Source organism: Fukomys damarensis, unplaced genomic scaffold (genome assembly GCF_012274545.1).
Source record: "Fukomys damarensis isolate Sample0158 unplaced genomic scaffold, DMR_v1.0_HiC HiC_scaffold_25, whole genome shotgun sequence".
Classification (NCBI taxonomy): domain Eukaryota; kingdom Metazoa; phylum Chordata; class Mammalia; order Rodentia; family Bathyergidae; genus Fukomys; species Fukomys damarensis.
The window spans coordinates 19,608,249-19,621,435 of record NW_022900937.1 but is presented as its reverse complement, the minus strand read 5'-3'; the positions used below and the strand labels follow the sequence as shown (position 1 = coordinate 19,621,435).

Sequence of the window (13,187 nt, the reverse complement as noted above, 5' to 3'; positions counted from 1 at the left end):
CAGTGGGCAGATGCCCATCTGGGGCCCTAGATGCCTCTGTGCCTCAATTTCCAAGATGGCAGAGCTTCTCTTACGTGTGGTCTTTGGTTTCTGGAGCAGGGGTGAGTGACAGGTGGGATGGATGGGTGCATAACTGAAACGCCTTTCTTTTCCTTCCTCCTATAGAGGAAGAACAGGGTCAGAAGCGAAAACGAGAACCGGAAGATGAGGGAGAAGACGATGATTAAGTGGAATCACCTATTTTGAAAGAAAATTCCTATTGTGATTTGACTGTTTTTACCCGTATCCCCTCCCCCCTCCAATTCCTGCCCCCCGAAACTTATTTTTTTCTGATTGTAACGTTGCTGTGGGAACGAGAGGGGAAAAGTGTACTGGGGGTTGGGGGGGAGGGAGGGTGGGGGGGTGGAATAAAATACTATTTTTACTGCCACTCATTTTTTTTCCCCTCCTTTTTCTTTGTGTCTGATTTTTGTCCCTGTAAATGCAAAATAGCTGAGTACACACCAAGTGAGCATTTGTCCCTCACTCTCAAAGAGGATGGCTTGCGGGTCTCTTGTATTTCCTGGTATGTCCCACGTTCCCGGAAGTGGCTGGAAGGCCTGGGCTGGCCTCATTCTGGTTACTCAAAGCCCAGGAGGGGCTGAGAGCCAGCCCCTCTAACTCTTGCTTTGGTTCACGTGATTTCTGCTTTTCTTGGCCTGCTAGAGGCATCTGACGCCCTGGTTTGTAAACAGCAACCTGAAGGCGTGTTGTGGCACTGGTCTGGGGATATTCCCGTCTCTCATCCCTTTTCCCTTCACAGGTGGTGGTGGGCTTCTCTCTACAAAGAGGATTCCGATGTTACTCTTGGGAGTTGAAAACGGCAGGCTTAACAGTTTCAAATAAAAGGGGTTTGCGAATGATAATTAGGAGAAATAAACCCTCAAACTTCAACCTCTTTAAAAAAAAAAAACTGTCCTATCTGGTTCTGTAAAATATTAGACACTTTGTTTTACAAAAATGACAGGAGAATTCTTCCACGTGTACTCTCGGGCTTAGAACATTTTTACAAACCTAAGCACGAGGGAAATGTCGCTGCATGTCGGCTGGGTTTTTTTTTCACACACCCGAGCACGGAAAAACTAACGCAGAATTGTATTTTCTTACCTAGTGGAGATCGAAATGACTGCGAATCCCTAGTGAATGTACAGGTTTGCATCTGTGTCCCTCTCCTGGATCGCTTTAGAAGTGATGTGTTACCTCCCAACCCGTGTTTCATCTGTATAAAAGATCATCTGCACTGGTTTTTCTCCTGCCCCTCAGAAAAGCCAAACTTTGAGTTTTATGTCTGTTTGTCATTGATAAATTTCAATAAATCTTTTTATACAATTTTTGGGGGATGGCTTCTTTGAGTCCAACAGGCCCGTCATTGTTCTGGGATGTGTTCCTGACAACCTGCTAGCTGAAGAAGGAACTTTATTTTTGCCTGATGCAAGTTTTAGAAAATACATAACCTGACAGTAAATTAGGATACTTCTGGTTGCGAGGCAAGACTTGGTGGGGTTATTTTCATTCAAAGGTACATTTTAAAACTTTACACAAAAGCAACAAAACTATCAGCAAGAAACGTCAGGCCAAGCCTAGAACCTTGTTTGAATCTCTTTCGTTGTTTGGTTTTTTCCATACTGTAAAAAGAATGTATGCTTAAACTCAGGAATATAAAACAAATTTTTTCACAAACCCTGAGATTTACATATGGTGTTGTATTTTGTTACTCTTTTAACTTAACATGATCATTTCTCTACTTCAGCATAGTTGGCAAACACATAGATCTTAAATAGCTGCACAGAAGTCTGTCAACTGTACTCTGACTTGCTCGGAAACCATGCGGTAGACGTTTCCTATCTACCTGACAGGCAGGTCCTTGGTCATACTTTCTGTTGTGCTCTCAGTAGAAACCCTTAGGAGGACAGTGGAGCACAAGTTCCCTTAAAAGTCTCAAGTACAAGGTCCCCCCTGGTCCCCAGAGTGTTTGTATCAACTTACTAACCTTGACTATACAGACACACTATTCACTCTCTGCCTTTACAGCCTCGAACCCCAAGGCCAGCCCCTAGTTTACTCTGTCTTATGGTCACTGTGACCCCAGCAATCAAGAGCACCTGTGGCCTACTCCACCTGCAGCAGTGTCCTGCTCTTTGGGGCACCCTGCCTAGAACCTCAGGTCTAGGACAGGAGGTGGCCTCCTAGGCCAGGCACAGGACTGAGAAGCCAGGCAGGCTTGTTCTCCTCCTCTCAGAGCTGGGTGAAACTGAGAGACCAACTGGCCGGTCCTCACTTCCTCCACGAGAGCTTTTGGGACCAAATGACCCCCACAGATATGAAAGTGAATATTCACAAATGCAAGATGAAGTGGGCGACCACCACAGGTGGCGCTGATTGTATACCGCACCACTCGCATCAACTTTGAGAAGGATGCCCGAAGCCCATTTTACAGATAGAGAGACTGAGGTTTGGAGGAAGAAGGGGATCCCTGGGTCTGCTGGGCCATATCCGTCAAACCTAGTGAAGAATGGCAAGGAGAAGCAGATCTTTATCAAGCCCCTGCATGTGCCTGGCCCAGGCTTGGGTGCGGCGTCTCCCTAACCACTGATTCTTAGCACCTTGGAGGCCCTGTCACCTTGCTACGCAGATGGCCCGTGGTGACTCACCAAGGCCATGTGGCCACGAGAAGCTAGCCAGGTGTATCTGGTCGGCGCCTGCTATCTTTTCCTTACCCTGCTTGCCCCCTGCTGCCTGCCCTTGACCAGTGGCTGCCCATGCAGTGGGGCTGTGGTCCTCGGCCTTGGCTCTGGGGAGGGAGGCTTTGCCACCCTGCCAGCAGAGTCCTTAGAAACCACCCAGCACATCCTCTTTCGCTAAGTGGCCAGAGGTGACTGAAACCTCAGAATCATGCAAATCAAGTTCCAAATCCTTGTGTTCATGCTAAGGACGGCTGGGAAGCTACCCAGGCCATCAAGGATGTGCATATCTGAAAGATGTCACCTTTTAAACCCCCTCCCTTTGGCAATACTGGAATTAAACCCAGGACCTTCGCACTACACTGCATCCTCAGCTCTTTTTTTTTTTCGTTTTGAGACAGGGCATCCTAAAATCGCTAAGTTGCCCAGGCTGAATTTGCTTGAATTTGCAATCCTGTTCCAGCCTCCCACAGTGCTGATGACGGCATGTGCCACCTGAAAGACGTCACTAGAGAAACAGTGTGCAGCAGGCACTGTAACCCCAGGTACTTGGGAAGCTAAAGTGGGAGAATGGCGAGTCTGAGGCCACCCTGGGCTACGTTAGCAAGGCCCTGTCTCCAAAACAAAAACAAACAAACCAAAACCCAGAGTAACACAAAACTTCAGGGTTTAGATGTAGATTCTCTGGTCAGATTAACCCCATGTGAGCTCCCCCTGCCATAGCGAGAGGACCTTCGGCGAAAAGGGAGAAACTGTTCCTAAACAGAGAGGAGATGCCCAGAAGAAACAAATCCTTACAGCCTGGGAATAACGTCAGCGTAAGACAAATGCAAATAAAACTTTCAGGAAATAAAGAAATCGACGATCCAACTCCCTTATTTGACAAATGAGAAAACAAGACCCAGAGATAGCATGTGGCCAAGGTCACAGCAAAGGAGTGACAGAGCCACACCTGGGACCCAGAACTCCTGTCAGGGCTTCCGCAGGTCTCCTGCCATGGTCCTGAGCCCCTAACTCCAGCACCTGGGAGGCTGAAGCAGGATTACCACAAGTTCAAGGCCAGCCTGGGACCCTGTCTCCTGGTCCTTGTCCCCTGTTTGCAGTGGCCAGCACATGGGGGCACGGCTGAGCCATTCCGTTTGTCTCATTCGCTGACTGGCAAAGGCTGTTTTTATCCTGGTTTAGAGACCCACTGTTGGTGGCTGGAAGGGTGCCCACCACAGGTCTCTATGAAACAGCGCTGGATAACAGCAGCCAGATATCCCTGCATCCAGAGAGGACACCCCCTGTGTCCAGAGGGAGAGGGCTGGACGTGGCTGGGCAGACAGGGACAGCTCCAAGGCTGGCAGAGCCTCCAGGTGGCCACCGAAGTGCCAGCTGAGGTCAGGTGGGAGCCAAACAATGGGACATCTGTCCACCACTCACTAGGACTGAGGGAGTTCAAGTAGGGATCTTCTGTGGGTCACCTGCCAGGTACCCATCAGTTCCTCCTGTGTGGCAACATCACCTGTGGACGCCTAGAAGGACCCTAGTGGAAGGGAGCCATTCTCCATGCCTAAAGTCGGATGGACTCCATTGTTACCAGGCAGCCTGCTACTAAAAGTGGCTCGACAACTAAACGGTACCAGGCTCTGGATTGTTCATCTTTCCCCTTGGAGTTTCCAGGTTCTTCTCATCTCGAACAAAGAATTGAATAAAATGAGAAAAAAGCAGTGGCCAAGTTTATTGGAGAAAGTAAAAGTAAAGAGCAGGGGAGAAACTGGCTCTACAGAGCAAGCTTGGGCTGAGTAAAGAGAAAAAAGAAGGTAAAAGGAAAAATAAAAGTACACATTGCATCTGGGAAACAGCGTGGGCTATCATGGAAAGTCACGATAGCAAGCTCTCCATCGTGTAGGTGTGCTCTTTACATTTTACAAATCTCAAGGAAACCCAAAAGAACTACATAGGATCCTGAGAGGTGCTGGGACCGAGCCTCAGGCTGACTTCAGGTCCAGGTCATCCTATTGGCCCCCAGAGCTCTGGGCACTGTTCTGCACGTGTCAGGGATGCGCCTTCAACAGGCCACACCCACCCCAGCCAGTTTGCCACGCCCTACTCTGCTAGCTCACCTGTTCCCCATGCAGTTCCTACAGTCTGCTGGTGACTCAGTGATTCAGTCTGGACAACCAGCGTGCTCCACACACTGGCCAACACAATCGTACAAAGAGAGACTGGAGCTCATATGGCTCCTTGGGACCTGGAAAATGAGAATCTTCCTGTCAGGGCTCCTGAGCACCCTGCCTAAAGGAAGCCTGCTCACCACTGCAGCTGGAGCTGGGAAAATGGCCAGCCAGGCTCTCGCTGGCCAGAGGTGCTGACCCTAATATGTATAAGAATTGACTATTGAGCCAGGTATGGCGGCACACATCTGTCATCCAAGCACTCAGGCGGCTGAGGAAGGAGGATTTCTGTGAGTTCAAGGCCAGCCTGGGCTACACAGTGATTTCAGGACCAGCCTAAATTACACAGGGAGACCCTGTCTCAAAAACAACAACAACAAAAACAACTGTTGCTGGTCACTAGACATCATTCTGTGTGGTGCCCATTATAACCCTATTTGGGGGCCATGGATTTAACTCAGAGGTTCGTATTTGGTGGTCATCACTATCCTCATTCCAAACATGAACACCTGTAAGTGCCTGGTAAACACTAGCTTGCCAGTGCCTGACACAAAGTATAAGCCATATAAAAATGAAGCTCCTCTTTCCCAGAATTCCCTGACAAGAATCCCTGGGACTTGTCATAACTCCAGGCCTGGGCCCCTGTTTTGCTTTCTTTTGTTTTGTTTAATTAACATTCAGAGGATTCTCCTGAGGGAAGAATGGGAAATGGGGCCTTAAACTCAATACCCACAACAGCCCAAAGAGGAGGCTATATGGTCACACACATTTAAAGTTGAGGACAGCTAGGCTAGGCAAGCACTCTGCCAGTGAGCTGCACCCAGCCGACTTCCACACCCCTTGTAGAAAAGAAATGATAGCAGCTATTGTTTTATAGGCTGTGATGCTGGAAACCAGCAGTGCAGAGTGGAAAGCAGAAACTATTATCTCAGAAAACAACGGTAGGGCTGGGGATGTAGTTCAGCGGCACCACACCTGCCTAGCAAGTACAGCGTCCTGAGTTCAATCCCTGGTACTGCAAAAAATAAATAAATAATGGTAATTGTATGGTAAAATCTAAGGACTCAAATATTTTCTGGGACAAGGAGGAAGCAAAGTTCTAAATGCCACTTGGGAATAAAAATAACCTAAATTGGGTGTGGTGTGGAAGATCTGTAATCCCAGCTAGTTGGGAGGCTGAGGCAGGGAGATTGGGAGTTCAAGGCCAGCAGGACAATATACCAAGATTCCATCTCTTAGAAGAAAAATAGAAGTGAGGCAAGGTGGCGCACACCTGTAGTCCCAGCACTCAGGAGGATGGGACAGGAAGAACATCTCAAGTCCAAGGCCATCCTGGGCTACAAAGTGAGTTCAAGGTCAGCCTGAACCACAGAGCAAACCCCTGTCTCAGGGCCAGAGATTTAGCTCAGTGGCACTGTGCCTGCCAGGCATGCATAAGGTCCTGAGTTCAATCCCTGGTTCCGCCAAAAAAACAAACCACAAACCTGTCTCGGAATAAAATAAATGAAGAAAAGAAAAAAGAAAAAGAATAACAGCAGTTGTAGGTTTAGAGTAGCACAGTGTTAAGAGTTCATGCTTGAGGCTCTGGGTTCAAACCCAGTACTGTAAAAAAAGAAAGGAAGAAGACAAAAGATAATCAATATGAAAAGATTTCCCCCTTTGCTTTTTAAGATTTACATACAGTAAAATGTGCTCTTTGTATCAACCACCACAGAACAACACAGATCTCGAGCTTAGTTCTTGGTCATAAAAAGGCATGGCTTTCCCTCTGGGAAGACCCCAATCTTGCCGGTGGCCTTAGACATCATCTTCCAGCATGGCCGGGCTAAGGAGTCGGAGACCTGAGTTCCCATCCTTGTTCTGAAACACTCGCTGGGTTACCATTGCTGACAAACCCTTTTCTGTCCTTTAAAAAGACCAGGGAAGACTAAACAACTTCTGACAGTCCTAGCAGAAAGTTTGTTGGGCTGTTTCCCTCACTGCCGGAAGCCTCTGGTTAGATCCATTTGCGCAAGAATTTGGCCTCCCCTGCCAAGGCACTGTGATGACAGGGACAAGGGTCAATGCAAGAGAAATGGGCTGTCTGCTGAGGCAGGAGCACTCAGGTCAGGAATTAGCAAAATGGCTTTTGGAGGCCTGGATGCGTAGCCTGATAGCCAGGTCTACACCCGCTCACAGACGCTAAGGAATCCAGCAGGGCCGAAGGGAGTAGAGCTGAAACCGATCTGTACCGTGTGACTGTCGTGTGTCTGGAGCCTTACACGTGACCTTATTTCACCACACAACAGAATTCTCCCACTTTCCAGGCAAGGAAACTGAGGTTCAGAGACTGGCACAAGCGGGGCTTAGAACCATAGCTTCCTGGGCTGGAGTTTGGAGGCACTGCCTCAGTTTTCAGGGCCCATGCAGCCCACAGCTCACTGAAGCGAGATTCATCCCCCCAATCTCGGCTTGGCTGACTTCACGCCTTTTCTCAAGATTCTCACGCTCGGGCCCAGCACGGTCCTCCCACTCCTCTCTGCAGTTCTCCCGCCTTCCATGCCTGTGACAGAAACGTCTCTCCATCGTCCCTGGGAACAGATGTCGTACACTAAAAACGCTTTGAACCTCAGGAGTGGGGAGAACGGATCTCTGCTTCTGGTGAGGTGGACACCGGATGTTTTCAAGGACCAACGGGAGCTCCTAATGGTGCTGGACAGAAGAGGTAGCCTGGCTGGTGCTGCCATTTCGGGCTGGAGCAGGGAGGCCTGTGTAACGGGCCATCTGCAGCAGGAGAGATCAGACAAGTCAGCCCTCCAAGCAGCGGCCTCCCCAAGTGTCAGAAGACACAGAGCGGATGGATGCCACAGGCCTGATCCTGCAGACCGGGAGTGATGGATGGCAGAGGGGAGACGGGGAGAAGCCTGGCGAGATACAGAGGCCTGGGGTCTGGTACTTAAATAGACGCTCGGTATGCGGTAGAGGCAGGACACTTCCTGTCTGTAGCTAGAGAGGAAGAGAAAGGCTAGAGACACACGTGGGTGGGTAGAGTTGCTGTAGGGTACAAGGGAGAGGTCCAGTTGGCTTTTGAAGAAAATGTGAGGCAGGTCACGAGTGAGAGGTGCGGACAGTGGAGGACAGAGTGGGAGTAGGGGCTGGGAGACAGCTGGCAGTTGTTCTGGGGAGCGGGGGGTGTGGGAGGGCTGGATGCCATTTGCTTGAGAACACCAAGTATGGGTTTAGGGGAGGTCAGCATGGTTCAGCTGCCTGAGAGCTACACCAAGAGGGTAGGCAGGTGGACTTACTCGGCCGAAGATGGCAATGAACAAAGGGTGGGATGAGGAAGGAAGGGCTTTCAGGAGGTTGTAGGATGAACCAGGAAGTCTAAGCTGGTGCAGAGGTGGGGAGAACAGGACTGACAGTATGGATGCGGGAGAGGACCACATACTGGAAAACTACTGGATGCAGGCTGTGGGTGGGAGCATCAGGGTGGGGGAGCTGGGTGGAGGGGGCAGCAGTGAGGCAGTAGAGACGTCCAAAGCAGGATGCTCAAGAATATGGCTGTGGGATGGCTGTCTTGTGGGGAGAGAAGCGGGTCTTCCCTGGAGACAAGGAGCTTGCAAGACTGACAGGCCAAGGCATTGGTGAACAGACGACAGGTAGCAGCAAGAATGACACAGTCACACCTCTCTGGAGGAGGGATGGGGGAAATCAGGAAGCAGAGGAGGGGAACAGGAATGGTTCTCCAGTTCCAGGCTCCGGGGCACAAGACGGGGACAGCCTTCCCTGCAGCCTCCCAGTGAAAAGCCTGTGGGGAAGAGGGGTCACCGAGCAGAGACAGGGATCATCAGGAAGAGTGTGATGGGATCATCAGGCAGGATGTGGGGCCACTGGGGGGCAGGACAAGCAACCCTCCAACTGCCAAAGCAGAAGGATCTCTAGGAGTTCAAGGCCAGCCTGGGCTACATAGTGATATCAAGGCCAGCTTGAACTACATAAAGGGATCCTGTCTCAAAAAAGCAAACTAAAAATAAAAAAGAAAGCAGAGGAGAGCAGAAGTATGGAGGCTTCACGGTTGGGGATCTTGAACAAGAGAATGGACCGGTGGTTCTGCTGACATATGGAACTGGTCTCTTCCCTGTAGACCAGTTTTTAGGGCAATGGACCACAACACAAGAGACAGTGAGCAAGCAGGTATTGGCCACCACACCACCTGTTGTAGTGTGTGCTTATGGTTCGTGTTTAGCTGGAGGATCCCAAAGCCTCATGTGGATGAGGTGGGCTTTCCTTTTCAGAGGTGGCTGAATCTGCAATGTGTGATGCTGGAGTTAAGAGCATGTGATTACTAAACTACCACATGGGGGTGACTAGTCTGGCACTGCCCTATTCCCAGTATTCTGAGTAAGATAAAAAAACTCTCTTGTTGCCTTTGCTGCCTTCCGAGCCATGTCGTGTTTGCTCTGCCCAGCCTGTTTATCATCCCTGCCAGGTCTTTGACCAGAAGGCAAGAATGTACTGGGGATGCAGGAGATTCCCTGGGATGTCTTTCAGTGTTGCCACACCTATTATCAAAGTTAATGGGAAGCAAGGACTGTGATTTTAATAGCTCTCTATTATGATTTTAATGTAGTGCATGCTGATGTATGTAAGACCGTTTTTAAGTGTTAAATCATGTAGATAAAGGAAACCCAAAGAGTTTTAAAATTTGAAACCATAATGTGGAAATAAGTGCAATGAGAATTGTTGTATTAATGTAAATCTGAAGAGATCAAGATATGTTATCTTTTCACAAATCCACCACAGTAGACTATGGTTTAAGGAAATGTGTCTGCTTCTCAAATTGACCAGGGGTAGATTGTAGTGGATTAACTAATGGTCAACTTGTAATCCCCAGGTGAACAGAATCAGCTTGGCTGGGCAGGGATTGTTACCAATAGCCCTAAAAAGAGAACTGGAGGGGAAGATCACGGCCTGTTGATTTTCTAGGAGAAGATTGCTGCAGGTGGTTTTCCTAATGTGAATTTGGCTGTTCTCAATGGAGGAGGAGCTCGGGGCCTTGCTGTCAGGAGGAATGGCCGCTGTTCTCATCAGCAGAGCGCTGATCTTTACTGTGAGCATCACTTCCAGGCTACACTGTAGATCCCTCCGCGGGTGGTACAAACTCTTTATCTCTCCAGCATGGATTTTCTAGCTTCCACCCCTGGCCTTTGTGCCTTCCCAGTGCAGATCCGCAATACATACAAGCATGAGACATTGCCGTGGGCTCTAGGCCACTGCCTAGATTCACGGGGGGACATTGCCTTGGACTCTAGCCTTTAGCTGGACTCGTGTGGGACGCTGCTGGGATTCGGGCTTTCGGTTAAATTCTTTAGGCTCCTAGTGTGTAGTTAATCTCTTGCACTCCTTTGCATTTGACTTTTTGGGTGGTTATCATAAAATAATCCTATAAATTATGTGTCCTGTGTTTAATGTATTCCCTTGCCAAAACCCTGACTACAACGTGGCTATCAGGTAGGACTGCAAGTTTAGGGAGACTTACTCTGTTTCAAGATGGAAGAGTGAAGTATGATCTGGACTTGAGATGTCTCCTTGAGATTTATAGTGACAAACTAAATTCTGTCCAATTTGATCAGCAGTGATCAAAAAATGTTCATTCTTAGAGTATCAAGATAGGAAGAGGCTTATGACACTTTAGCCTTTTTTTTTTTTTTTTGGTACCAGTGATCGAACTCAGGACTTTGCCCTTGCAAGGCAGGCGGCGTCACCACTGAGCTAAATCCCTGGCTTTATGACACTTTATAATGCACGGGTTTCTTGAAGGAAGAAAAAGGGGGGTAGGGGGTGTTATGATATAATGTTTATTAAAAAGAGCAGAAAAGAAGCAATTAGCATATAAATAACAGTACATAAAGTTGTTTCTTGTTATATGAAAAGTTAATATTCTACAATTCAATAAGAATAAAAACACAGCTCAAAAATGAGCAAAATAGGGCTGGGGATTTAGCTCAGTGGCACCACGCCTGCCTGGCAAGCACAAGGTCCTGAGTTTGATCCCTGACAACAGAAAAAAAAAAAAATAGTAAAATATTTAAGCAGACCATTTTACAAAAGAAGATACAAGTGGTCAACTGGCATGTGGGAAAGTGCCTGCCATCATTAGTTACCAGAGCAACACAGACTAAACTCACTCCAGAGGGTAGCTGAAGGGTGTATGAAATACTAGCACCTCTTAGGGAAAAGTTCTGCTAACTTCTCTTAATTTTATAATTCTATACCTACCCTCTGATCACTCAATTCCATGACTGCCTATTTACCTAATGAAAGTGCAGTATCCTCACAAAAAGACTTGTGCATTAATATTTACAACAGCTTTGTTTATATAGCCCTAAATTGGAAACAACCCAAATGTTCAAAACCAGGTGAGTGAAAAAAACAAATTGTGGTATGTCCATACAATGGAATGCTACCCAATGATAATAATAAACAAATTCCTGATAAGCATAAGCAGTCAGGAAGATCTCAAAAAAATCATGCTAAACTGGGCATAGAGGTGCACACCTGGAACCCCAGCTGCTCAGGACACTGAGGCAGGAGGGTCACAAGATCAAAGCCAACCTGGGCAATTAAGTGAACCACTGTCTCAAATTTAAAAAAAATTTTTTTTTTTCTGGTACAGGGATCAAACTCAGTGCAAACCTTGTACTTGTGAGCCAGGCATGGTACCACTGAGCTAAATCCCTGGCCCTCAAATTAAAAATGTTTAAATGGGGCTGTAGCTTACTGGTAGAACACTTGCCTAGCATTCGAGAGAGGCTCTAGATTCAATCTGTAGTAACACAACAGACAAACAAAAAACAAACATGCTGAGCAAAATCATGCCAGGCTCAAAAGAGTGTGTACCATTAGATTCCATTCAAATGAAAAAACAATTTTGGTGGCAGTGGGGTCAGAAGCCAGGGCCCTGCATGTGCTCTGCCACGGAGCTATATCCCCAGTACTCTGTGTGACATTTAATGACAGGCAGAACTGATGCACAGTGATAGAACTCAAACACTGCTTTGCCTCTGAGAATTGGAAGGGGGATGGATTGGAAAGGGTCACGAGGGTCCTACCTGAGGCGATGGAATTATTCTGTACCCTAACTGGAGTACGGGTTACATATGTGTATACTTTTATCAAAATTCACCAAGCACTTTACATTTGCGCATTTTACTATGTAAAACTAAAGAAATACAGAAACACAAATAAATATTGAACCGCAGCTAATGAGATGTATGCTAAACATTTAGAGATAAAGAGTGCTGATTTCTGGAATTCATTTAGAAATGCATAAAAATGAGATGGATTAATATATGTGTGATAAAGTAAATACAGAAAATGCTAGTTATAGAATCTATGTGGTAATATTTTCAGGTTTTCTGTATGAAAAATTTCATGATGAAATGATGGTGTTAAGATAACATGCAAAATTTAAGGATATTACAGAACTAAGACTGTGGCCAATTTTTTAATCACCTAAAACATTAGCTTTGCATTTTTATAGTCAACCAGAATGCTTTAACAGAATTTTTTGTATTACCAAAATAAGAGACAAAACTCATCATAAAGATGCTGAAATTGCAGAGAAATAGAAACAAAATTTTTGCCTGTAGTCATGACTCACTGAAAACTACTTACTGACATATTAGTGTATTTCTTTTTAAAACGCAAACATCTCAAACATTTCCGCTATTAAATATTCCTCAAAAACACAATTTTTAGATAGCAGTATGCTCACTGTAAGTATGCTCTCTCTATAAACTGTTTAATCACTCGCTATTGTTAGATGTTGGCTTGTCTCCAAGTTTTTTGATCACTAACAAAGCTGGGGTTTTCGTAACTGTGCGTACAGCATAGACCTCGTGGTGAGTTCTCCTTCAGATAAATTCCTTCAATTTGCCTTACTGGGTCAGAGGTTAGGAACTTTTAAAGCATTTAATACTAGCAAATTATTTTCCAGAAAGATGATACCAATTTGCATACCCTATGTAATATAGCAGAGTGTTTCTTTTCCAGCAGCTTGGCCATTTGGGGATATTTTTAAAATTTAGTTTTTATTTTTTTGCCAGTTCCATAGAGGGAAGATTGTGTCATGTTACAGTGTAAATTCGTATTCCTTTGGATATGGTTAAAGTGAAGCATTTCTTTTTCTAAATTCTGATTAGTGATTTTTCTTTTCAAGGATCTGGGGCACATATTCTACCACTGGGCTGTACCCTCAGCTCCTGTATTTCTTCTTTAACTTCACTGTTCACATCCTTTTTCCTACCATTTTGGAGCAAGGAGACTT

At 46.6% G+C, this 13,187-nt stretch overlaps 1 protein-coding gene and 1 long non-coding RNA gene across 7 annotated transcripts in view; one reads left to right on the top strand and one right to left on the bottom strand.

The window, feature by feature from the left end:
• Positions 1 to 1,347, top strand: part of Anp32a (acidic nuclear phosphoprotein 32 family member A) — a 111,448-nt gene extending 110,101 nt beyond the window's left edge. For 2 of the 4 annotated variants that reach the window (XM_010643310.2, XM_010643309.2), the window contains exon 8: positions 166 to 1,347. In XM_010643310.2, the coding sequence (XP_010641612.1) occupies positions 166 to 227 (62 nt within the window). In that variant the 3' untranslated portion in view covers positions 228 to 1,347. The remainder of the gene's footprint in view (positions 1 to 165) is intronic. The other 2 variants (XM_010643311.2, XM_010643312.3) reach the window with 2 other exon arrangements.
• Positions 1 to 13,187, bottom strand: part of LOC104875622 — a 30,189-nt gene that overhangs the window by 4,291 nt on the left and 12,711 nt on the right. The window lies entirely within an intron of this gene.